This window comes from Dunckerocampus dactyliophorus, chromosome 8 (assembly GCF_027744805.1).
Source record: "Dunckerocampus dactyliophorus isolate RoL2022-P2 chromosome 8, RoL_Ddac_1.1, whole genome shotgun sequence".
In the NCBI taxonomy this organism is placed as follows: domain Eukaryota; kingdom Metazoa; phylum Chordata; class Actinopteri; order Syngnathiformes; family Syngnathidae; genus Dunckerocampus; species Dunckerocampus dactyliophorus.
Window position 1 is genome coordinate 7,723,698 of NC_072826.1, and position 26,343 is coordinate 7,750,040.

General features: G+C 40.8%; 2 protein-coding genes and 1 long non-coding RNA gene across 5 annotated transcripts; 2 read left to right on the plus strand and 1 right to left on the minus strand.

Moving 5' to 3' along the window:
* Positions 1 to 932: 932 nt before the first annotated feature.
* On the plus strand, positions 933 to 15,048 carry pcsk1 (proprotein convertase subtilisin/kexin type 1). Its single transcript, XM_054785901.1, has 14 exons — positions 933 to 1,419; positions 2,904 to 3,008; positions 3,082 to 3,204; positions 5,352 to 5,498; positions 6,093 to 6,169; positions 6,526 to 6,614; positions 7,054 to 7,226; positions 7,785 to 7,997; positions 8,144 to 8,244; positions 8,338 to 8,571; positions 10,071 to 10,228; positions 10,315 to 10,448; positions 10,630 to 10,791; positions 12,197 to 15,048. Exons 1-14 carry the CDS (start codon positions 1,231 to 1,233, stop codon positions 12,590 to 12,592), a joined length of 2,301 nt encoding a protein of 766 aa, XP_054641876.1. The 5' UTR covers positions 933 to 1,230; the 3' UTR covers positions 12,593 to 15,048.
* LOC129187043 (uncharacterized) lies at positions 1,992 to 8,575 on the minus strand. Of its 2 annotated transcripts, none has more exons than XR_008572339.1 (3): positions 8,305 to 8,575; positions 3,324 to 4,923; positions 1,992 to 3,221 (listed from the first exon to the last, which is right to left on the minus strand). It is a non-coding gene; the product is annotated as an uncharacterized LOC129187043 (long non-coding RNA). The 2 variants fall into 2 exon arrangements; XR_008572338.1 differs by lacking the exon at positions 8,305 to 8,575 and adding an exon at positions 7,025 to 7,735.
* Positions 15,049 to 15,541: 493 nt separating the features above from the next.
* LOC129187040 (globoside alpha-1,3-N-acetylgalactosaminyltransferase 1-like) lies at positions 15,542 to 20,830 on the plus strand. 2 transcript variants are annotated; one of them, XM_054785907.1, is made up of 5 exons: positions 15,542 to 15,685; positions 15,786 to 15,952; positions 16,049 to 16,096; positions 16,631 to 16,693; positions 18,001 to 20,830. In XM_054785907.1, exons 3-5 carry the CDS (start codon positions 16,063 to 16,065, stop codon positions 18,945 to 18,947), a joined length of 1,044 nt encoding a protein of 347 aa, XP_054641882.1. In that variant the 5' UTR covers positions 15,542 to 15,685; positions 15,786 to 15,952; positions 16,049 to 16,062; the 3' UTR covers positions 18,948 to 20,830. The 2 variants fall into 2 exon arrangements, with proteins under 2 accessions (XP_054641882.1, XP_054641883.1); XM_054785908.1 differs by having other exon boundaries at positions 16,052 to 16,096.
* The last annotated feature ends 5,513 nt before the right edge of the window (positions 20,831 to 26,343 follow it).

Below are 26,343 nucleotides of genomic sequence, written 5' to 3' on the forward strand. Positions count from 1 at the left end.
GAGTACCTCTTGGCCATTTTCATTTTGTAAAAGTAGCTCTCACAAGGAAAAACGTTGGTGACCCCTGCTCTAAATTGTCCATAGGCATGAATGTGGGCGTGAATGGTTGTCTATATGTTCCCTGAGCTTGACTGGGGACCAGTCCAAGATGCACCCCACCTCTCATCCGAGAGTCAGCGGGCTGCAGCTCACCTGTGACCCTAATGAGTATAAGTGTTATAGAAGATGAATAGAGGGATGGAGTCAATGTTTGCATGACCGTGAAACTTGTTTTCACCGTGGGCCACATCGCAATACAATTGCATGCAATACAAATTTTCTGTTGAAATTGACAGAACAAATACATTTAGAGGAAAGATGGAGTGTCTTTTTAACGTGCATTATTTCCTGGCTTTTGTGGGCCCCATAAAACCCCATAGCAGGCCTTGACACCTGTGTTTTATAGCCATTCAATTCAACAAGCAGAAAACCGACCATCATTCAAAACACTTCTGTTATTGGTAGCATATGACTAGCATGATGTTTTAAGGTAATTGCTGTTTGAATTAATTGCTTCTTAATTATAGATTTCGCCGACACTTAAATGAAAGGTTTTGAATATTACTACAGTATGTGTTAAATGTCTTATTTCTTTCCTCTAAATAATATTTGTCTGACATGTTCGTTTTCTCATCATCCCTCCGTGATGTTACTGAAAACAAGGAACTGTCCTCGCTGCTGAACCATAAACTGGTGGGGGAAAATAAGATAGAATATATTCATTATATGATGTATTATTTATCCATACATGCATAAAACACACCCATGTTACTGTCATAGGGTTTATCTGAGCAGATGAGCGAGGATTTGTATTTCATTACTTGACGTATTCCTTTCCTGCTCCTCCGTTGGGATATTTTTATCTCACCCCCACCCCCCACTTTCTTCCTCGAGGGACAAAAAACTCACCTATTTGACTGAAGGTAGACGCCGGATTGACGTCATAGCAACCGTAATTTGACGTGTGAACGTCCACCAGTCGTGACCGCACACACACGCGTGCACGCACACAACCCTCAACCACCAAGTGTTTCCTTGACGGAGCAAAAAAGGCGACTTTTGTTCCCCACCGGGAAAGAGGAATTGTTTATTATCACTAATAAGAAGTGATTTGCAGTAGTAGATAGTTGAGGAGCTTCCAAGCTGCTGTGGGTGTATTTTTTTTTCTCATTTGGTTGAATTTCCTCTGCGATGGAAGTGAGATGTCGTCCCGCGGTGATGTGCTGTTTTCTCGCCGTACTCTCCTCCGTGGTTTCCCGCTCCTTGGGCTCGCCTTACGTGGACAGACAGTATCTGAACGAGTGGGCCGTCGAGATACCGGGTGGGCAGGATGCTGCAGCCGAGATCGCCCGGGAGCTGGACTACCAGCTGGTCCGACAGGTAGGGACCAGTCCCATGGCTGATGGTTTAAGACTTAGATTTTGTCTTTAGTAATAGTATAATGGGGTGGGATGTCACTTTTCCCATAAAAACACGTATTGGAAAACGTTAATAAGCTGCAGCATTTAATAACATTTGGAGAGGAAAAGCACGAGCAGTATCAATAATTCTGCTTTATCACATTAGATAAGTGGAAAATAATATATTTAATCGTAGCCCAGCTGCTAAATGAAGGATTTTCATCAATCTATGACTCACATGAGCACCGTTGCCTTGTCTTGTCCAGTATTTCCTCTCCCATGCAAACACATTACAGTACTTGCATGGGAAGGACGTGGTTGGCCTATGGATTTGTATAGCAGTGACATCTTAATGTTCTTACATATTCTGCTTTGTTTAGTTTGTCTGTTCCATGTGACAGGGTCCTAAGGTTTAAATTCCCCCCAAATGCTGCCTTTTCTTGTCCGTTAGGTATACACAGTATGGAATAATAATAATTTGTGACTATTGCTGTTGAGGTACATGAGGTACACCTGGACAGTGGGATCAAACACAATTGTTCCAAAGATAATAGCGGTAGTTTATTTGTTTCTAACATGCTCAACAAGTTACATTGAGGGACATCACAGTTACCCTTGCACAATTCAACATGTTTGAAAAGCAGTAGGAAGAGGCAGAGCTCAATTAAAAAAAAAAATAAAAAAAGGTCATTATTTCACATATTGTGATTATAATATGTAGCGCATCACACTGAGAAGTGCTTCTAATATTTTGCACACCACATGGATTCATTCATTTTATATGCCTCGGGGGTATGCTGGAGCCTATCCCAGCTGACTTTGGGCGAGGGGCGGGGTACACCCTGGACTGGTCGCCAGCCAATCGCAGGGCACATACAAACAACCATTAAAGTGACAAATAAAAGTTAAGAGAGTTATTAGTGAAAAATATTCTCCTTGTTCATTCTTTGTTTATTGAGAAAATGTTACATTTCGCACCATTCACGAGTAACATCTGGCATAGAACAATCTAATCCACTCTAAAAGGGGAATACTGAATATGCATGTATTTCTATCTGTGTGAATAATTATGGTCGTCTTTTTATTAGTAGTTTCAAGATAATGATTTTTTCTTTCAATATAAAGATCATCTTTTGCCACTTTCTTGTGCCATTTCAGGATTAAAGACAAGGTAACCATAATATTAGAAATAGTCTGATGCAGTACAGCTCTACGCCATCACTGCAAACTGCGACCACATAATTAAGATATTGTTAAATGAATACCTCCCAAGGTCAAAACAAGCATTATTATCTTTGCCGTGTACTGGATCTTATTCAACTGGGCCTTTAGCCGTGGCCAGTATGTTTTGCTTTTGTCTGTGTATGAATAATTCGTTATGTTTTTACCTCTGAATGCTCCACTTGAGATACATTGGTTGATATTAGGCAGATTTCCACTACCCGGTCTCTCTTATCTCTGCAGATTGGCGCCCTGAAGGACCATTTTTTGTTCAGACATCGAAAACATCCACGCAGAATGAAGCGAGGTGCAGAACACATCACCAGGCGGCTGTCGGAGGATGATCGGGTGAGTGGCTTCTTTAGTTTTCATTTCGTCCTGGTGCACCTCGAACACAAAGTAATCCCACCGTTCTGTGCAGGTGCTTTGGGCAGAGCAACAGTACGAGAAACGGCGCAACAAGCGCGCATCCCTCGGGGAGTGCAGGGACTGCCCGGTGGACAAGTTGTTTGACGACCCCATGTGGAACCAGCAGTGGTATTTGGTGAGTCCGCAAGAAAGCTGGAAAACACTCAAATGTCATCTGTGCAACTAAAAAGAATGATTGATACAGTTTATTACTAAATATTTAAAGAAAATATGTTTTTCTGCTGCTCTCGTCACCTAGTATGGGCCTTCTGTTTGCTTCCTCCTTTCTTTTCCCCTGAGGTGGTTATGAAACCTGTCATGTTGATCCCAGTTTTGTTCTCATTGTGCTAACAATGGCACTAAAATGGAAAAATACAAACAAACAATAATAGAACAGCATACAATGAAGCAATTCTGGCCAAAAGAGCCATTAGCTTAATTGGTTACAGAGTCCGAGTCGGGATGAGAGTAGTGGAGAGACTCTAATCCAGCAGGATGGAACAGAGCAGAGCACAATTCATTAAGTCCCAATTTATCCCAAATGAGATTTTTTTTAGTCCATTGAGGCCAAGTTGGAGCAGAGAACTGTCAGTTTTTACAGCTGTGCAGAATTAGATTTTCCTTAGGGCCACGCCTTCTATCTTAAAAGGCAGCAGCTGTACCATTACACCACCAAGGACTGACAAGTGAAATGGTGAATTCTGCCATTTTGTGTTCTTATTCTGCTGCGTGCTGTCAATCATTGTGGCAACGAGTGTGGTGTCAGATTACTCATCTCTCTTTTTTTTTCTCTCTCCTGCCTCGGGCTGACGTAGCGATGTGCGTCCTTTGTGCATTTGCTGAGAATGCGCCACCTTGCACAAAATGGGTTCCCCAATGGATCGTGGGGCACTGCATTTAGGGAGGGGCAGCCCTGAAGGCTTGATCCCTTTAATGTTGTTATGCAGGTCAGGGGAAGTGATGGTGATTGGGCCCATGACTTACAGAGGCCATTCGAAAATAGTAAATCATGAATATTTTTTTAGATGGGGCCCAAAATAATATTTTTTTTTTACACGGCCACATATACTTTAGCTTCCCGTTCTGGGAAACAAAAACAATGAACTTATTAGTTGCGTAATGTTTAAATGTGTATTGCCTTAGAGTGGTTTTGTGAAAGATGGAGCGGGAGTCCATTTATCTCCCGCTTGTCCACACCTGCGGTGACCAAACATGAGTCACACACACAGTTTGTGTAGAATGAGAAAACAAAATTTCCCAATCATTTTGTCTAAGAAGGGATGATGACTACCTTAAAGTGGCACTTAATGTATTTCCACATCAGTCCACCACTCTAAAGCATCATGAGTCATTCATCAAGGATAAAAGCTGTGCGGAATGAAGTACAATATCACCTGATAAAAACCTAATTTGTCAATTTTGTGATGTGTGCATATGTGAATGAAGAGAAATGGCGAAGAGGGTGGCGTGACGGGTTAGAGGACGATGACGTCGGTTGATGTTTGCTTACATTGGAGAGGGCTACATGTGTGACGGAGCCGGATGAGCAATGCTGCAAAGCGACAGAGTGGAGAGTTGAAGAAGATGACTGCCGTTATCTAACATGAGTGGCTGGATGCATGAAAATTACACCAGGGCGTGACTCATCGCCTGCACGGCTGTGTTTGCATGCGTGCATGAGGGTATGCTTGTGTCAGATGTGCATATTGTTTTTCTAACACTATGGAAAAAAATATGAGAATATGTCAAATGCTGCCGACGTTAATAAGTCAGTCATTACAATCACTGCTGCGCATTTGCATCGACAACTGGGATGCAACTGCATTCTCAGGAGGTGGGGTTGCACAAAGAGAACCTGAGGAAAAAAAGATAGACAAGTATGAGTCACATGTTGAGGTGGCATTCTGCAGTGTCCGTGAATACTGCACAAAGAGCAAGAAAAACACGAGGGCTTTGGTGTCATTTTCTTCTCCATTTCCATGTAATTTCCCAGATTATATCATATCAGTTTTATACAGGGGGGAATTAACATGACAACACGTCTTTATGCAGTGCTTTGACTGGAACTTGAGGGTTAAAAGCATCACACATCCCAGCAAGTGGCTGCAGGAGTGGGCTTATCCCTGACAAAACAGTCATGAATTTCTGTGAAGGTCACTGGATGAAGCTGAGAGACTCTTAATGGCCTAACCTTTTACAATACGCGATAACATTTAAAGAGCCTATTTAGATGCATATTGTATTCTCAACAAGTCATCATTGACTTTTCTTCTGGTCTTGCAGCAAGACACAAGGACGTCGTCCTCGCTGCCCAAACTGGACTTGCACGTCATCCCCGTGTGGCAGAAGGGCATCACTGGGAAAGGAGTGGTCATCACTGTTCTAGATGACGGACTGGAGTGGAACCACACAGACATCTACTCAAACTACGTAAGATACTGTTTCCATGGAGACAGCCCCGTCGTCTCAGTCTGCTGTTGCCATAGCAACACTGGTGGTGACACTTCCCAAGGCAAAGTCATCTTCTGCCTTGATTTTGGTCCCTTATTTTTCTTTTTCGCTCCAATGGTGGCTTAGCTATAGTAATTATACTTCGGCCTCTTTAGGAAGAGATTTGTTTTTTGTTTCTGTGACGTTTCGACAGGAAAGACTGATGATAATTACATGCTTGTGAATTAAACGGCATCCAGGAATTTTCAAAGGTTGATAAGTTGTAGTGTTGCCGCTTTTACCACCCTCATAAATTAAAACAAGCAGCCTATATTTTCAACTTTAAGTCAATACAGTCACCATTCTCAAATTGTATTCTTGGTGCTTATAACACTGTACATATTGTAAAGTTTTGTTGTGTCTTTGTAAGCATTTTTGATTATCCAGACAAGCATTACATTGCAACATAAAGGTTCTCATCGTTCAAACACCCTTCCAGACAAATATGCATGTGTTGTTTTTGTCTCAAACTGACATCCTACCAGCTTTTGTAAAGAAACGGCTACTCAAATTCTGTATTTTTTTCCTTTAAAGGATGCAGCAGCCAGCTACGACTTCAACGACAATGACCCAGATCCATTCCCCAGATACGATGCCACCAATGAAAACAAGTGAGCTGACCGTGCCGATTAACCCTAATCGCTGCCCATTCTATGATTTTAGAAATGTAGGCGTGCCATTGCGCTTAAAGACACGTGCAAGCATCATATTACATGGTACAGGTGCCATACAGCTGTGGGGGGGTCTAGTCTTTATTTTTTATCCCAGTAAAAAGTACTTTGAGACATATAAGAAACACAAACTGGCAGCGCTTCAGCGCTAATAACGTATGCCCAGGTCATAGTATATACAATAAGTTCATGCTATAACTCGACTGCATATGTTCAGTGTTGTTGTGTTAAAGACCTCAGTGACAGTTCTGATTTAGCAGTTGTGATTGAAACACGTGATGGTTATTGTTTTTTAGGCATGGGACCAGGTGTGCTGGTGAGATCGCCATGCAAGCAGACAACAATAAATGTGGCGTTGGGGTGGCCTTTAACTCCAAGGTTGGAGGTAAGAGCCTTTTTTGTTTTAGTTTATCTTGAATGAAAAATAAGAAATCATATTGCATGTATGTAAAAGGACTCACTCTATGTTGTACAATGAGAAAATACGTATTCTTCTAAAAGTGAGAGGTTAGATTATGAGATTAGATTTAAAAAAGGTTTGCGTCCACCCACAAAACATACACGTGTTGTCTACTCTGGTTGTAAAACTGTTTTATCTTCTATATTGACAATTAGAATGGAAGGGATGGAGGCCCTATGCACTATGTTACATAATGTCACTCTCCCAAATGACACAGATCCAATGTTGTACATGCAGTATTAGTGCTGCAACACCTGAATGGACAGGGTGACTAGCCAACTTGTTCGGACAATGAGCATATTAAAAAAATCTGTTACACTTTTAATTACATTTACCGTAATGCTCTTGGCTCTTTTGTATTCAGGCATTCGCATGCTAGATGGGATTGTAACGGATGCCATCGAGGCTAGCTCCATTGGCTTCAATCCAGAACATGTGGACATCTACAGTGCCAGCTGGGGACCCAATGATGATGGCAAGACGGTGGAAGGCCCCGGTCGTCTGGCTCAGAAAGCATTTGAGTACGGCATCCAGAAGGTAAATTATACATCTGGCAGCTTTTACTCAACTGGCTGAGCTTCCTTAAGGGATGCATTTTTTGCCTCTGTTGGGATTCAGACAGAACACAATCAATAAGGACAATGCACTTAGCTTCCGGGAATAATGCTCCTAATTACAATTGAAATTAACTCTTACTGAACTCTTACTGTCGTAACTGTGAAAGCAAATACATGTATTCACTGCATGCACAATTATTATGCAATTGAGCATTTTTTTCTCATCCTTAAATGTGTGCACGTTTTCTATCTGCAGCCAGAACGCTTATTTTATTGAACCATTCTTAAGTGCTACGATTTGTCAGCTGAGTACACAGTGTGCCTATTACATATTCCGTGCTTTCGAAGGCCATGTAAAATGACGTTGTGGCCTGCAGGTTTGAGTTTGAAACATGTGATTTAAGCAACATCAGTAATAACGACTGTACGCACGGGTTTAAATGTGTTTTCAGCATTAGCAATATACTGTACCAGTATTTGACACAGAAACAGATGTCTCATTTCATGCTTCACTGCTTTCTATCACGCCTTTGTGCAGGGCCGAGGCGGGAAGGGCTCAATCTTTGTTTGGGCATCAGGTAACGGTGGCCGCCAGGGGGATAACTGTGACTGCGATGGCTACACAGACAGCATCTACACTATCTCAATCAGCAGCGCCTCCCAGCAGGGCTTGTCTCCATGGTACGCTGAGAAGTGTTCCTCTACTCTGGCTACAGCGTACAGTAGTGGAGACTACACCGATCAGAGGATTGTAAGTCGATATACGCTACATGAACATTTTCCTTTTCTATTGAAAACTCCAATCATTTTCTGACACGTGCTTAAAATGTTGGATTTAAATTGACAAGGATAGACGTTTCATATGTTTTCATGTCATTGTTGCCTGCTTTTCTCCAGACCAGTGCTGATCTCCACAATGAGTGCACTCAGACTCACACCGGAACGTCGGCCTCAGCCCCGCTAGCTGCTGGAATATTTGCCCTGGCACTGGAGCAAAAGTATGCAAGCGTGCAATTGAAAGACCATTCAAACTGACACAAATTTTAATAGGTACTCACCGACTTGCCTCCTTATCCACTTCTCCTCTGCAGTCCAGACCTAACATGGAGAGACCTGCAGCACATTGTGGTTTGGACTTCAGAGTTCGATCCCTTGGCTAATAATCCAGGTTGGAAGCGGAACGGAGCAACACTGATGGTTAACAGTCGCTTCGGTTTCGGACTGCTCAATGCCAAAGCCTTAGTTGACCTTGCTGACCCTGCCACCTGGAAGCACGTGCCTGAAAAGAAGCAATGTATAGTGAGGGATGACTCCTTCCAGCCTAGGTAAGTGAATGGAATAAAGCTGCACTACTTGCACAATACTTGTAGCTGCCGCCTCGTGGGGCCCGTGCAGCTACGCAACGGCGTCATTTTAGACATTTTAAGAGTCTGACCCAAAGCGAGAGAACACGAGAAAGAGTTTAAGGGTGAACAAAGCTCAGCGATAAATCCATCTGCATTGTCAAAGACACATCTGTTGCTTTCTGAGGGGAGTCGTGACAATAACAATGAGCGCATTACTGCCATGAAAATGATTTTGAAAGCTTATTTTTAAGCCAGGACATGTGGGATCATTTTAATTCTAGGTCATTTTGCTAATTGCTAATATCCAAACATGATTTTATTATTGATGGGAAATGCAAAGCTGCCATGCCGCTATATCATTGTCTACATAGACGTTACATCAACTGCTCTGCTTGGAATTGTTTTTGGATTAGAGACTCAAATCTTGCAGCCTTAACCTTTTTCCTTGCAACAATCTGCGCATTTTCTTCGTACCATCAACAAGGAGCATCTTTGACCAACCACATCCAATAGCCCACACTGCATGGCCATTTTGTCTAGTTTGTTTTGGATTATGGGACTCAATAGCACCAACAACTAGTTGCCCCATTACCTTGCTACATGTTTAATCCGGAGGATTTGGGTCTAAATTTCCGTCGATGGTTAGTGGTCTACACCCCCCTCCTGCTGTACGCCAGCTTGAACACGGAAATCCTTTCATTCTTGGCGGGGAGAGTTCAGGATTAACTGGTTTTGCAACTGAATGAAAGGCTGGCAGACAGTGGGATTTCGGGTTTTCCTTTCTAATACGAATTTATACTTAATAAAGAGCAGTAATTTAACTCCAAAATTAATCTACATTGAGAAACTGACTCTCTCTACTGCTCCCGTCAGTCCAACTTTTCATCAGTCCATCGAGCAGTTACGCTAGACATCTTGAAACAAGTGGCCGTGCAGTCATATAACCAGGAAAAAGAATGTGAATATCCAAAAAAAAGTGATTTTTTTTTTGCATGTTTGTCACACTTAAATGTTTCAGATCATCAAACAAATTTAAATATCAGTCAATGACAACACAACTGAACACAAAATGCAGTTTTTAAATAAAACTTTTTATTATTAAGGGAGAAAAAATATCTAAATTTACATGCCCCTGTGTGAAAAAAGCCCCCTCAACCTAATAACTGGTTGAGCCATCCTGAGCAGCAACAACTGGTTGGCCGGCCACTCGTGACCACTGTTCCATGTTTTTGTCATTTGTGGATAATAGCTTTCACTGTGGTTCGCTGGAGTCCCAAAGCTTTAGAAATAGCTTTATAACATTTTCCAGACTGATAGGCCTCGATTACTTTATTTATTTACTTCACTGTTGTTTTCACAAGATTGTTCTTGCTAATTAGAACGCATCAGGACACAACGGAACAGATATGAGAGCCTTTTGTCATCATGGTGAGGTGTTTGTGAGTAACTTTCCCTGCTATTTTTAATGCATCCCACAGGGAGCTGAAAGCCGCAGGGGAGACCACTATAGAGATTCCAACTAAAGCCTGTGCAGGGCAGGAGAACGCCATCGGCTCACTGGAGCACGTGCAGGTGGAGGCCAGCATTGAATACACTAGGAGAGGAGATCTGCACATCACACTCACCTCGCCGGCTGGTGAGGCATACACACACACACACACACGCATCCACACGCAAAAATGGATGTGAGTGTAATAACTAAATTCAAAGTTTCTTCCTTAGGCACCAGCACAGTGCTGCTCGCTGAACGTGAGCGGGACACTTCGTCCAATGGTTTCAGAAACTGGGATTTTATGTCAGTCCATACATGGGGAGAAGACCCTTCTGGTACCTGGACCATCACAATCACTGACACTGTGAGTTGATGACAAAATATCCTCATGTGGCATTTACATCTTGGAGAATAATTGATGTTGAAGACCTCAAACACTGGGCACATGCATCAAAATGTCATCTCTGATAGTGTTCCTTTCACAAACGATTATCCAATAATGTGCTTCCTTCTTCCTGAGTCTAATCCATGTGTTATCGTGGCAGTCCGGACGCATGGAGAATGAGGGTCGAATCTTGAACTGGAAGTTGATTCTTCACGGAACATCGGAGAAGCCAGAGCACATGAAGAAGCCTCGGGTGTACATTCCCTACAATGCTGTGCAGAATGATCGCCGTGGTGTGGAACATATGGATGACATGATGGAGGTGAGCGTGAGTGCATTATGACTTTGAGTGTGTTGCTGCAGGACTTTACTTTGCAAGCATCAACTGCTTGTATTGTTGGTTGAAATCGCTCATCTTAGTGCACTGTTTGAGTTCCTTGCTCAACCCGGTCCATAACTTGATTCCACATACTGAAATGCTGGAGGTTTTTAGCGTTTTTCTCGCATGTAGGTGTTTTAAGTTTTTCCCTGAGGTTTTATTTCTCCTCTCTCGTTGAGAAGAATTGCATGACATTTTTGAGTAGCAGATTATCGTATGCTTTATGCGTAATTTTAGCAACTTTTAATAATTGTCATTTTAGAAATAGAGGATTTGTATGTTCTCTATACGCGGCATTATGGATTATCCTAACTGATCTTTTTTGTAGTACATTTAGCGAGTGTAGTGTGCTTTTACAGTTATTTACCCATATCTCCACGCAATAAGTTAGATATGGTCATGAAATAGAGTGTATGGAGTGATTTTTGATCGAGGACGAATTTTACTTTAGTCAGTATTGATGTATTTCTCACCACATCATTTTAGTAGCATAAAGTGGAAATATTAAAGTAAAAAGATGTTATTTTTTCATAATATTTGAATATTAATACCTCGTAATATTATAAGAAATGAACAAACAATTTTTTTTTATTTTTTGAAAATTGCGGACAAAGTTATCATATTATGGGAATAAATTGAAAATATTATGGAAATAAAGTCATAATATGAGAAGAAAATTTAAACAAAGTTGAAATATTTGGATATTAAAAAAAAGAACATAAAAATGGAAAACAGTAATTTTACGACAATAAAGTCAAAATATTAAGAGAAAAAAGTTGTATTCTCACAAGAAAAAAAGTTTAAATTTTTACGAGAATAAACTAAAATAGAATAGAACTACTAAAAAAAAAAGAAAAAGCTATAATATTATGGGAATAAATTCAAAATATTATGGTAATAAAGTGATAATATTACAAGGAGAAAATTTACCAGAAGAAAGTTGAAATATTTAGACATTTTTTTTTTAAAAACACAGCAAAAATGAGGAAAAAAAGAGCAAAGTTCATACTAATAATACACTTTTCACCTATATCACAAAGCTGAGATGTGTTTTTTTTCTTGAAATATATTTTACTTCTTAGCATATCTTAATGTGTTGCTGTGGCCATCCTTTCATTTTTCAGTATGTGGTCCTTGCTGGAAAAAGTTTGGACACCTCTGTCTTAAATGAGTAAAATGTATAAAAAGCAAACACAGCAAATGTATTATGTTAATATTATACACCATATGTTCTTTACATAGAAATGTAATCTACTAGTCATGTGGCTTCTCTGTATTCTGCTAATATTGTGTTCTATAATTCTGGTACATACTATGTCATATGTTCTCCATCTGTTTGGTGACACAGGAGCCCACTGAGGCCCATCCACCTCTAAAGACAAAAACACAAGCCTCAGCTCCTTCTAACACAGAGAAAGAACCCCGAAAACCAGCAAACACCCCCACACAGGCCTTGCTGCGTCTCCTGCAGACAGCTTTCAACAGGCAAAGCTCCGCCTCCCAGGAGCCTAGGTCAGCCTGGAGGAAACAGCAAACTGGAAGAATGTCCTCCCTCCCGGCAACACGAACCCCACCGCAGAAGCTGTACCAAGCTCTGGACATGATCAACAAGTATGGTGGCCCAGAGGATAGCGTCTACAGTGACTATAGCGACGGCTTCTACAGCACCAAGCCTTACAGGCATAGGGATGACCGCCTGCTGCAAGCTCTGTTCCAGATGATAGATGGTGAGGAGCGGAAGTGAGAGAAGAGAGAACAGTGTGATTTTGTGTTGGTTGGGAAGCAGAGGAACAAGGCAAAAGAAGAAAGAAGGAGAAAATTGGCAATGCGAGAAAGTGACATCTAAACTCTCATTCAGTTCTGTGTTGTCCCCCAAAATGCTGCATAGCTGATCTCCTTATTTTCATTTCAAAACTTACTTATTTTTTATGCAGATTGATTTGGTTCGTTGGTTTGAATCCAAGTGGAACATCTTTGCTCTCGGTGGTCACTCACCTCTTTACTGCCTGCTCAAGCACGCCGTCATTAGAATATATATTTTCTCAATACATACAAAGACAATGATTGTAGCATGGATTTGTCAACAATAATCCCTAGTTTAGATGCTGATAGTCCTGTTTTGAGTCATATGCCAGTACTGTGCAAAAATCTCGGGCCACCATTAGCTTTGTTGCTTTAATGACTTTTTTCACAGCGTCCACTCCGACGTAGTAAAACAGTTAACAGATACAGTTAGCAGCGATCTCATACTGTGTTCATTCTAAAACGTTGCAGCGGAATTATAATTTAGTGTTTTCCTTGTTTGAGTCACTATGAATGTGAATCGTCCATCACTTTTGCACAGTATTGTAGCTCTCGAGTGCATCTCACACTAACATATTAACTTTAGAGGGAAAAATCATCTTCAAATAGTGAATATCAACATTACTTTAAATCAAGTGAGCTTACACTTAAACCTCGGAAAACATTTTTTCACAGATGATTGATTCTCAGGGTGTCTGCAAACCACGCTCTACAAAAAATAAAATACAGTGTGGAAGATCATACAGTGACAAACTATAAACAGTGACGTGCGGTGAGGTTCATGGCTGGTGCGGCACTGACTCCTTTGGAGGGTTTTTTTACGTTAATGCAGGTGTCTCATTAAAAGGATAACAACAAAAAGAAGCGCATAATTCACTTTTGTTTAAAAAACATGTTTTCAAATACTATTTTTTTATTAACTGAAAAACATTTGTACTCTTACCTTTTATTTGTAGCCTATATTAAGTACTTGCAACCTATCCTTCTCCAGGAAAAGCTCTGATACTTTGTTGTAAAACTCTGATCACCTCCTGGTGTGTTTAGATGTATGATGCTACGTCTTGGCAGTCAAATACATTCTTTCATTCAGCAGAACATAAATACAGGCAGCTTTCTGGCTCTATGGTGCAAAAAAACACCCCAGCTTTTCCTTTCTATGGAAGTACACAGCAGTGACAAGCACCTTCCAGCTCAAGCATGCCCGCACACCTTCAGGATGAGGCATGTACTGCAGCGCCTCAGCGTATGACATTTGACATGTATTTTACTGTCCGATTAGCAAGAATAATGATGCCACGCTTACATTAAAGAAATCACACAGGCTGCAGAAAGTCATGGTGTGTAATAAATGTTTCTGCAACATATTATAAGCGACATGCTGACAAACACAAACTGGCAGGTGCCATGTCTACTCAGATGGCAGGCTGGTCTTGTAGCTGAGAAGAGGCGCTCGTGGCAGCCTCATCTTAGCTTTCTGCCCTGGAAATTTTCACACAGGAAATACCCTTAGAATATAGTTCAATGGGCATATTAATATTTACTTTGCGTTATCATTATTTTGTTATTTTGATGCCCTACCTCACCTACCTCCCCTGACCGCACGTCACTGAGTGTAAAGATAATCCAACTGTACTGTCACGCTCTAAGAATATCTTTCTGCATGATAAGAAAAAGTACTGTGAGAGAAGCTACATGTTTAAGTTAAGAAAAACACAAAAACAAAGTGATCTTTTTATTTTGCAATTTTGTTTGATTTTGTATAAGTACTATGCTGCATTAAAGGAAATATTTTTCTAAGAATCCTCATAGTTTATGAAATAATATATGAATCCCTCAAAGAGTTTATTCTTTCATTTGATTACTGCAACAGAACACTGCCAGTTTGTTGTCAAGCTTCTGTGCGTTTCAATGAAAAGTATTGGTTCTTTACCTGTCCCATGTCAAATGTAAGCCGTTCCTTTAAACGTTGCAGTATTGATTTAGTGAAATAACTATTCTGCTCTTAATGGATGTGTTAAACAAAGGCTCTGCATGACAACCTGCAGTCACATTTGTGTTAGATGATACAACAGCATACTTACGTCCACATATTTCAAAGCAAGTTTGTACGTAACGAATGATCATAAAGCCTCTATGCAGAGCCCCTGTAGTTCAGTGTGAAACTGCCAGCCCCGCTTCTCTGCCAACAAGAAGACAGGATAAGGATGATGTTTTGAAAAATGCTGCACCTTGTAATTTATTCATAGCGTAGCCTATATTATAATCTTTTACCTTTCTTTGTTTTGGCTGATGCTTCAGTTCCGAATTGTTTAAACAAGCCAAAATTATGTTGCAAATTCTGTATGGTTGTACAAAAATTAGAGATTTGTCGTAATAAACTGCAAAGTGACCTCTTGAGTCTGTGGATTCTCTTGCTGCTTGTACATGTGCAATAACAACCACAGTGGCGGTGGAAGCTTTGGGCAGTTATGATTTGTTATTATTACAGTCAATTAAACTTGAAAAGCACAGGTTTAATGATTAAGGCCTAAATATCGACACAAACACTTCCTTTTTCACTTTCACGTTCTATATCCAGTCCTAAACTAGGCCTACTTCATGATTTCTAAATATCGACACAAACACTTCCTTTTTCACTTTCACGTTCTATATCCAGTCCTAAACTAGGCCTACTTCATCATTTGGCTTTCCTTTGATCATTATTTTGGACATACAGATTACACCATGTCAGCAAATAATATTTTCAACAATGATATTTAATTCATGGAGACCCGGGGTGTGTAAATGTGTGTTTTCTAATTATTTGTAAGTCTCCAGTAAGAGGACCTGTCATACTGGCCATTGAAAATCCGTGATGTCATCTACCACCTAGTGGTCAGAAAAAATATTACACGCTGAAGGCGTGGGGGCAGCATGGCTCAGGTGTTAGAGCGGTCGTCTCCCAACCTGAAGGTTAGGAGCTCCATCCTCAGTCTAAGTGTCCTTGGGCAAGATACTGAACCCCCAGTTTCTCCTGATGCTGCGTCATCTGTAGGTAAATGTGCTAGCAGTGTCAAGAGAAATTCCTTGCGTATTTTATATATTTTACTAGTCTTCCTTTATCATTTTAACATCTGGTTCTGGTTGGTGTACAGCTTGTCATTGCCCAGATTGCACACATCGGGTTGCTTTGGTTTCGCCCCAGAAGTGGAGAAGAACTGAGGGGAGGAGAATATACGCAAAGGGGGGAGTGGAAGAGTAAAAGAAGAGGAAAAAGAGACACAAAGACGGGGTGAAAGTTGAAGAAAATAACCCGACATCTGTGAGTTTTACAGCACCTACCATCCAAAGTGAGAGTTTGACACCGAGAGTGAGGGAGTGAGAGACATTTGGGCAAATTGTTTGTGTGTTTATCCAGCAGCAGCTCACAGCATGGCGCTGTTCCCGTTCTGCAAGACACCAACAGGTCAGTACAACATGAGCCACTGTGGGGCTCCACCTCCTCTCCTGCTGTCTTTGTGCATGCAAGAATGCACAAACACGTCATTTGACACTGAAACATGCCAATGAATGTAATTAGAATCACTGTGCATCTTGTTAAATAATTTGCCTGGTGAAGTACTGTACACGTGCCTTCACTTCATTGTGCTTTTACTTATGTGTTCTTGTGCACTCCGCAACAACTGAAACATTAACCCTTAACCAAAATGAAAACGTCAATAAAATATATGGTAATTAAGCTGTTTCATAGCATCATGCATTGCAGTCTAATGCAAAATAACGTATATTTATGTGTAGAAACCGCAGACTGAAGCACATAAGGAGAACATGTGCTGTGATGGTTATATCATTTGATGCAGCGTGCCACAGTTTCAAGAGGAGAAATATCTTGAGAAGCACATTCTGTGCATTCCATTGAAGACCAGAGTGAATCCCAGCAACTATCACTGTTTTCATTGCAGGAAGCTCTGAGTATAAGTTGTGTTTATCGTCCATACAGGAGCAGTCAGAGTGTCCAGGATACATCTACTCCTGTACTTCTTTCTACTGTCTCTTATCATATGTAAGTGTACACTGTACAGGGAAGTTTGTCCTTGTCTGATACTGTGCCAGCTCACTAAATGATTAATTAAAAATACATTTTAAGGTCTAAATTAATCATTAACATCTCTTTTTGGGACATAAGTATAATTCAATTATTTAGCTCCAGCCCTTTATCAGCCATGGAGCAAGTTGTAATGGAGTCAAATGCTACGCAAGTAAAAAAATATGCCAAACAAAAGCTGGCGTTGAAGCTATACCATCGTGCGTGATGACATGTTACTGTAGACGCAAGAAAATCCTGTCAGTCTCAGGTCAATGCACATGTGTTTTGTATTATCTATAGCTTTTTGTGTTTTGTGTCATGCCACCACAAAGAAAGGTATGATGACAACATTAGACCCGGAAATGGAGCTCACTGCCACGTAGAAAAGGGTCTGGCTGCTCGGTGCAATATGAGACAGTTACATTTTATTTTACAGTAGTTGACTTTCCTTTATATTGTATTTCTTCCTAGTGTAGGGGTTTGCAGCTTTCATCATGTTTAGAGCTACTTTGACAAAGCTATTGAGCTCATTGTGTTTTATTTATGTGACTGGCAATATTTAATTGTACTTTATTCACAAAGCAGATGTCAACTCAAACGGTGTGATCTTTGTGTATTCTATTTTGTGGTCATTTGTCTTTAATTAGAGGAACAATGTCTGAATTGAACACATAAAAATACAAAGAGTTTAAGCAAATATGGCAAATATTCTTTGACTCTTTAGTGAGCTACTCAAAATCAACATGCGAGTTACTGGTAGCTCCTGAGCTGCTGAGACGCCCGCTTTAAAGTATTTCTAATGGGAACATTTGTTTTGAAACATGTCAACTTACGTGATGGAACATATTGTTGTGTTCAAAGTTACCTACAGTCTTGTAATGTACTGCAGTCATTTTCAAATATTTAAATGAGTTAAGGGCAGCGGTTTGCACATCTGCCACACAGCCAGGTGGTTCTGGGTCAGAATCCGTCTCAAACCACCGTGTGTGGAGTGTGCATCTTCTCTCTATGCTTGCAATAAAAAAACATGCATGTTTGGGTATGCATGTCCTATGTTGTCCATAAGAGTGAATGTGAGTGTGAACGGTTGTCTGTATGTACCCTGTGATTGGCTGGAGGCCAGCCTAAAATGTACCCCGCCTCTCACCCATAGTCATCTGACGTAGTCTCCAGTCCATGTGACCTTAAGCCAAATAAGAGGTAGTAAATGAATGAACCCTATAATGGTTAAAGATGTTATATGATTAAGTGTGAGTTGTAAAACAGATGTTTTATTTTGTCAGACTTCCTCCATGGGCGTAAGGCCAGCACCAACATGAGGTCCCCTCATCCTTACTTTCACTCCATGGAAGCAGCCATCGGAAGAGGAGAGACAGACATGATCAACGCCAAGGCAGGATCACTGCAAACGTCTTGGGGTGCTCCTTTAGTTTGGGGTGACACCCGCAACTCAGTCAAGCGAAGAACTGAACTTGCACAACGAGAAATTCGAATAGGCCTGCTGGCCCTCGTGGTGGGAAAGTATGCCCAATTTGTGAGACGTTTTATCTCATCAGCCGAAGAGTACTTCCTTCCCAGTCAGATGGTCACTTACTACATTCTCACAGATAATCCTCACACATTTGATCCTCCTATGAAGTTGGGGCATGGGCGACAGCTGACAGTGGTTTCTGTTGCAGAGTTCCCAGGCTGGGACAAGTTAGTCTATCGCCGTATGACCCTGTTGGCCGACACCATCAAAGATCAAATTGGCAGGAACGTTGAGTACATTTTCTGTGCTGACATTGACCAGGAGTTTGTGTCTCCTGTCGGAGAAGAAATCCTTGGTGACCTGGTGGCCACCTTGCACCCGGAACTCTATGGCAAGCCACGGGAGACATTTCCTTATGAAACAGATGAGGTGTCGTCAGCTCACGTGGAGAACACCGAAGGTGACTACTACTACACCTCAGAGTTGTATGGTGGGCTGGTTCCACAGATGTACAGACTGGCTCGAGGTTGTTCTATGCTGATTCAGAAGGACCAGGCGAACGGCGTAATGGCTCGCGGCCGTGAGGAGAGCTACTTGAACCGATACTTGATCACTCACCGACCAAGCTGCGTGCTCTCACCGGAGTACAGCTGGTGGGACTCGGGCCTGGCTGTGGACGTGCCTGTGAAGAGGCTGGTGTCGTTGGGAAGGCAATGTGAGGCTTTTGACGCTGAGAAGAGAGAAAAGCACCGATGTTGAATTAATGTGTGTTAATAATTCATATCTTCCTGTTGCAATTTATGCTGCATTGGAAACTGCTGGGGAGAAGGAAATATCCAACTTGGAGCTTACAACCTTAGAGTGTTCCAGTCATATGTAAACCAATAACACGGAAGACAACTGTGATATGATGGTATTTGTTTTGTTTGGGAAGTGGCCGCCCGTAGTCAGACGACAATCCTTGGCAGTTACAATCTTTTCTTTTTTAGTTTACCAAATAACGTGATTAAAAAGATGATATAGGAATATATCTACTAGGGCTGCAACTAACAATCATTTTCTTAGTCGATTAATCTGATTGTTTTCATTAATTGAGATAATCTCATCATCAAAGCTGATGTTTGTGAATAGGGTTGGGCATCGGGTCTCGAGCATCGTTGGAAACCGGAACTCACATTGCGATTCTCCCCGGATCGTTCAAATATTTTAATTTCGACTCCTAGTTCTGATACCCAGTTCGGCGACCGGAAGAAATGCACCATAAGAAGCACCAATGAAGAAGAAGCAGCTCAAAAGTTTAGCTCAATCTCATAAAAAAGAGCAGTGAGCTCAGTGCAACATTTGCAACACAGTTATATCACGCAAACGAGGCCGCACGACCAACATGATAAACACCTCCAGATTCACGGTGTGGAAATAACAGTGCCCCATCTTTGATGTGCTACATCGGACCTCCTCTAAGCGGCCAGAATCAGGGAAATCAAACAATAAATGATGTAGGTCTCATGCCAATTTAACAGAGGCTTTTAGGATGCTCGCTCATGTCGTGGAAGTTCAGTGTAAATAAAGGACAGGAGTTACGGTTAGGCAAGTTTATTCATGTGCACAGTCTGTCTCTATTAGCAACAGGCAAGATACCTTCTCAACCCACACAACACACTTCTGGCTTTCAAAATAAGAGCCCTTTAGGCTACATCCTGTTTACTTGTGGTAACAAAATAAGGGTGTCATAAAAAATAGCTTACACCAAAACTGAGGCAGCAAACAAAGTATACTGCTGAAAGTAAACATCTTTTGTGAAAGTGTACTCCTGTAAAAATAAGTAACATTTATATTCAAGTTGAATGGTTTGATATACAGTATATACTGGTTCATAGTAAAGTTGATCAGTTCATTTTATGAACATATTCATGGAGAAGTTCAGACATTTCATCCAAACAGAATTCTGGTTAGCGCCCTCATTTAAACCAATGCAAACTTTGATGACCCTGCCTCTTAAAAGCATCAGAATTGAGAATCGAAACGAGGAATCTGAATCATTCAAATTGAAACGATGCCCCACCCTATTTGTGAATATCTTATTACGCAAATAGGTCTGATTTGATGGATGACTAAGGAAATAGAAAAACATTCACCTCTCAGAGGCTGAAATCACAGGATATTTATATTTTTTTATTTAAAAAAAAAAAGATCAAATTCCAAAATAGCTGTCAATGAACTGGATAATCAACTAATCGTCAGTTTGATTAATTGCTGCAAATCTAATATCTACACATACATTTCCACAAAGAACAGTAAATATTGTTTTTTGGTTATAGTTTTTTTTTGGTGAGTCTTTGTGGGCGCCAGCAGTCCTGTGTGACATCTCGGTGAAGTCGGGTTTCATTGATTTGCCCAACTTAGCAAAAACTCCACTGCACTTTTCCTAGTGGGAGGTCTGAAGTTCCCAACGTCCCAGCATGCAAATAGAAAAGAAAATCACACATTTGTTTTGTCTTTATTCAACTCCTCCTTGTATTTTTCTATCCACTAGTCAATAAATAAAGTAGCCTGAAACTGACTCTCAATTATAGACCCATCTATGTGGACCGTGTCGGCACAAGTCTGTTCTTATCAAGCCCAAGAGGAAAAAAGAAGAGAAATTGGCCTGTCTCTTTAAAAGAAGCACTGGGCTCTCCATTAATGTCAGCCTCACAGATACTCTTCGAGCGGCTTTGTGGTCAGCAGCGATAAGAGTCAACAATTTCAGTGCACACTTTCCCCCTCAGCGGACAATCATTAACTGGAAGCACTGCTGTTTCAAGGTCTTTAAATACCAAGTGTGGAGGGGGGGTGCACACAACATGGTGCTGATTCTCCAGAGGAACACGTGTTTATCAGCTGCTATGTTTTGATTGAAGCAAAAACAATAATACTTCTGATGGTGATACTGCAATGCTAAGTCAAAACTAAATGGCTGTCAATGACTAATATAAATGTGCTCCTCTTTCGTTCACACACATACACACACACACGCACTCCCACATCCATGTGCGCGATGGTCATAATGGGAGGGTTGAAACACAGCAGATGGCTCCTTCTCACTGCCAAGAGAATGTGTCCTCAGGGCCAGATCGCCACGTGGAGTGAAGTTGGAGGTGAACTTCAGATCACTCCAAGAACCTGATTCTCATTTGTCACACACAGCATTTTATTCGTGTTTCAGGCTGTTGCTAGCGCTACCCAAGCCATACTGAGTACACCCTTTCATCGTATAACACAAAGCAGGTTTAATAATTATTGGTTTAATCTGTCATGTGGTTTCCTGAGGCTTCAAGTAACCTATAGGCAAGTAATGCCAGACAGTATGGTGCATTCAGTACCTAGTGGGGACTTAACCGACACAATCCACCTCTTAATACCACCACTGTCGTGATGCAATTATACAAACCATCAATAACATTACAAGGCGTGGAATTATAGTGAGCGAGGCATTTCACGTGTTGGGATTGAACACCATTATTAATAAAGCACAAAACGATGCCGATGAAATCCAGTTGCGATCGATTGAATGCCCTGAGAATACAATGACCGGGATGAATGAGAATATTCACAGGCATCGATGCCGATGCGCTTGAGTTACATTTCTGCTAGTAACAAGCATTACGTAACTTACACTGGTGATCACAGGTGGAAGCTGCCAGACAACTCCAAACCGCTACACTACAAAATCAGAATCAGTATTTAACTAATAACATAAAAACTCACCAGAGTATGCTCTGTCTGTAAGCCAATTGTACCGTTCCTAAGCACTGGTCTAGAAGTCTTGAACAAACCCTTTCTCAGGCTCAGACAAGCTAGCTAGCTTCCGGGTTGGCCAACCTATCCTTATGATGTGTGGCTTTTTTGGAAAAGTCTGCCTTAAATTTCCTCCTCCATCAGCCATTGTGGGTGTTATTGTGTTCTAATCACTACAGACTGTTCATCTTATGAAACTTGGCTTTGTTTTGCTCTGATCAACCAATCAGAGGACAGAAAAATGCTGATGTTATTATGGTGTGAGGTGGATCTGGAATCTGATTGGTCAAAGAAACTGCCACATAACAGAATTTAAGTGACATCCTGCCAGCACTAGTGATTCTGAAGGCCCTGGGCAACACACACAAAAATATAACATACACATACACGTGCTAGAAGCAGTGCAGCCAAAAAACACATTACAACATAACAATTAAATAAACAGAATTTAAGTTGTACATGTAGGTCAGTGCTTCTGATAGTGTTTAGGCCAGCAGAGAAGGCTTTGCTGGCCCTGATGGCACAATACTATATATATCTATATATATATATATATATAGCCTCCGTATAATCACTATTCCATTCATCCATCTCCTATGCCGCTTATCCTCAGTAGGGTCGCGACTGTATGCTGGAGCCTATCCCAGCTGACTATGGGAGAGAGGTGGGATACACCCTGGACTGGTCGATCGCCGGGCATATATAAATAAACAATCATTCACACTCACACACACACCTATGGACAATTTAGAGTGGCCAATAACATGTAACATCACGATTCCAAATAAACAATAAATAATGCCAATTAATGACAAATGCTGTGTTGAGGGGAGGGAATATTGTTATGTACACTAGCCAAGTTGAAAACATTGCAATAGCACTCATTTTGATATTGTGCAATAATGTCCTCCCCCGTGTGTACACAAATCTCAAAGCCTACCAACTATTACAACTATTTATTATCACACTGCCAAATAATGAGCTGAGTGTTTTTGTGGTCAGACAACACATCTTGGCTACGATAAATAATTTAAAGGGGACAGTTATTTCTGTGCAGATATTGAAACTGCTAGCTGTTGAAAATGTGGCCAACGACAGAATGGGTTTTGAATGTTTCCTCCATGTCTGTCATGCAGTAATTTTAAAAAGAATTCCACTCACCCAGTGGCCTTAATAAATCACCCAAATTTTCAGAATTCTCCTTCCTTACTTACTGCTTTGTAACAAGTTTCAAGTCATTGTTTACCTGCCCAACTGGTTCAGTCTCACGGCTAAGGTCACAGCAGGTTGTGTCTGTCATCATAGATAAGGCCCTAGGAATCTTTTTGTTGACCACCACCTGGGCATCAAATGGCAAAAGAGTAACTTGTAATTAGAGACTGAAGAAAAGACACATTTTTGCTTTAACGTGTTTGCAATTGGAACTGCACTGTAGCATACTGAGAGGTGGTTCTTAAATTTCTGTTTTCCTTTAACTAGAACTACCAAGAAGGGGGCCATGGTAGGGGCCATGGTAGTTCTAGTGTTAAATATTTTCAGTCAAAACTGAGCCTTATTCATTCGTAAATGCAAAATGCTTCTTGTACAGTAATGGCCAAAATCTTTGAGAGTGAATACATTTTGTGTCTCAATAACTTTGCTGCTTCAGCATTAAAATGCCTATTTACTGTAAAAAAAATAAAAAAAAAAGTTTATGTGAATCACGAACATGGAAATTGTTAAGTTATTCAAACACAAAATTTAAGCTATCTTATTCATTTAATATTTACATTTATTTAAGTAACCTTTGGCCATTACTGTAGGTCTTGTATCAGATCTGATTACAGTAGCTAGTGCAGGGGCACACCATGTTATAACTTTTGATAAACTTCAACCCACGTAAAAACTAATACTGGTATTGGTATTTTTGTTAACGTCTATTTTCTAAAAAGATAAGGTTAGCTATAAACCTTATTGGTGTCCATTCATGCTCATTAAACAAAATTGTAATGTGTGAAAATCTGTCCCTTTGCATATGATTCATTTCTTAATTGGCCAGATGTCAAAACACTTTATACTTTATGGCACTGCATAGTACAAGGGTGTCCAAACCTTTTCCACTGAGGGCCACAAACTGAACTTCGAAAGATCCGGGGGACCACTTCGATATTTTTATGTATTTTTTAATTTAGCAAAAAGGTTTAAAAAACTAAATTTTTTGCTTATTTTTTTGGTTTAATTTTAATTCTACAATGTGCGGTGGGCCAATAAAAAACAAGCAGCGGGCCACAAATGGTCCTAATACCCCTGATATAGTACAGCCAAACAGTAGGTTTACAATTGATTTGCCCACAGCCTTCCTGTGCTTAATTCTTAACCTTAAACAAAGAGTGTGTCAATTTAACGTCTGCTGTTAAGCTTCCATCAGGTGACACCTTAGGGCTCCTTTAAATACAAAAGCTCTAAAATCAATGAGACCTATATAATTGTTTACACAGCAAGCAGCCTGTCAGACAAACCGGAGGACCCCTGGTATTAAACAACTCGAGTTTTCCAAATTAGCATGTATTCAAACAAAGACCAAGCGCACAACAGGACATGCACTGCTCTCAGGCTATGCTGCCAACACAAGGAGCTGAACATCACCCGGCATTTATTATTTACTAACAACTCACATCTGTTAACACAACCACACAGTCTTTAGGAACAGAATAATGTAAGTCCCCGTAGCCTAATGTAAATCCTCACATATCAGAGTGAATGGGATTACGTTGTAGTAGGTGTAAGTCTTCAGGAAATAAATGTAAGTCACTTCCCTCAAGCGATGGAATGGGTGGGGTGAAGATCCATGTTAATCTGTTGGATTCACAGAGGTCTTTACACACCCAGTTTGAGGCTCTGCCACACCAAAACATGCTGGCCTAATCTCCAGCAAAGGGGGGCTGCTACTTGAAGATAGTGAAGGTGCAACTCACTGGATGGGGGGCTGGTATCCATTGTGCTTACTGCGGCGGATCGATCCATATATTATCAATGCCAGCGTAGTATCAGTAGCAGATCTTTTTTGTTTATTTTCACGAATATATGTGTGTTTTTTGTTGTGTTGTTCAAATATATTGGTTGCAAATGCAGACGAAATAAGTCCTTGGACACAATAGAGCTTTGGTGGCAAAATGGCAAAGGATTTAGCCAATAGTAGTTTCTGTTTTTGTTTAGTTATTCTGACTTTATTTTGGGGAAAACAGTTGCATGTGATAAATAATGTCATGTAAGTAATGAAGCACTTTGACAGATGCACACAGAGTCTGATGCTTTAAACTTTAATGCCGACCTTAACACGCCAACAGCAGTGCTCAGTACCAACGCCGCGCACACATTTCGCCTTAGCACTCTCCACAACAGCAACACTTCCTCAATGTCCACCAATCACGATCACGGCGAGCCAGGTGCATTCACTCAACATTACAACACAAGCAGGCCGAATCAGACGCCGACGAATCGAATAGTCAAATAGCAGACCATTCTAAGACACCCCTAGCTGTCACACAGAGTTATTTGGCATTGCCTCAAATTCAAACAGCACTTAAAGGGACGTTTTGAAACTGACGCTAAATTACACTGCCATGGCTTACCCAAGGCTCCTGCGCAAGTACGTATGTTACCTGTTGCAAACAGTCTTTTTACATTTCAAATTTAAATGCATAAATGCAATTCATTAAATAAATAAGATGTTTGAAAAGTTTACGTTACACAATTTCGGTCGCCGCTTGTGATTTGGTGGGTCCCGCAGCCAAACCAGTTTTGAAGCACTGATGTAGAAGAAACTTAAACATGTATACAATATTTGTAGTGTCGCATACCTCTAGTGCTTACCTCATGTTGACATCTATGTCACTAAAGGAAAGCACATCATATCGCATCATCTGTCATGCTCACACAATTTAGTGGGTGTACAAATATGACAATGGAATGCATAGGTGCGTGACTTGGCTATAGGGGAAAAACAGATCAAGTTCAATTACCTCATGCTATAGCAACTTACATGTGAGGTGATTCATTTATAAAGCTTGCTTAACAAACTAAAAGTGTAGTTAGCGAGGCCTATGATGAGCAAAGGCATCCCTAAGCAGCCCCACTAGGCTAGAATTAGTTCTACCATGTCAGCAAAACTCAGCGGGCAGAGACAGGTTTACCAAGAGGTATATTTGGGAATGAGTATTTAAACTCGCACTATAGGGAACTACTTCTTATCAATTCAAAAGTGTTTGAAATAGCTGAAAAAGACAGATGACGCTCCCTCATGAATAAAATCACTTAGCAGTGTTAATGTAGCCACTGTAGCAGGGTGAAAAGTGAAAAAGTAACAAGCTAGCACGTCAGGACCAATCGAGAGGAGCCA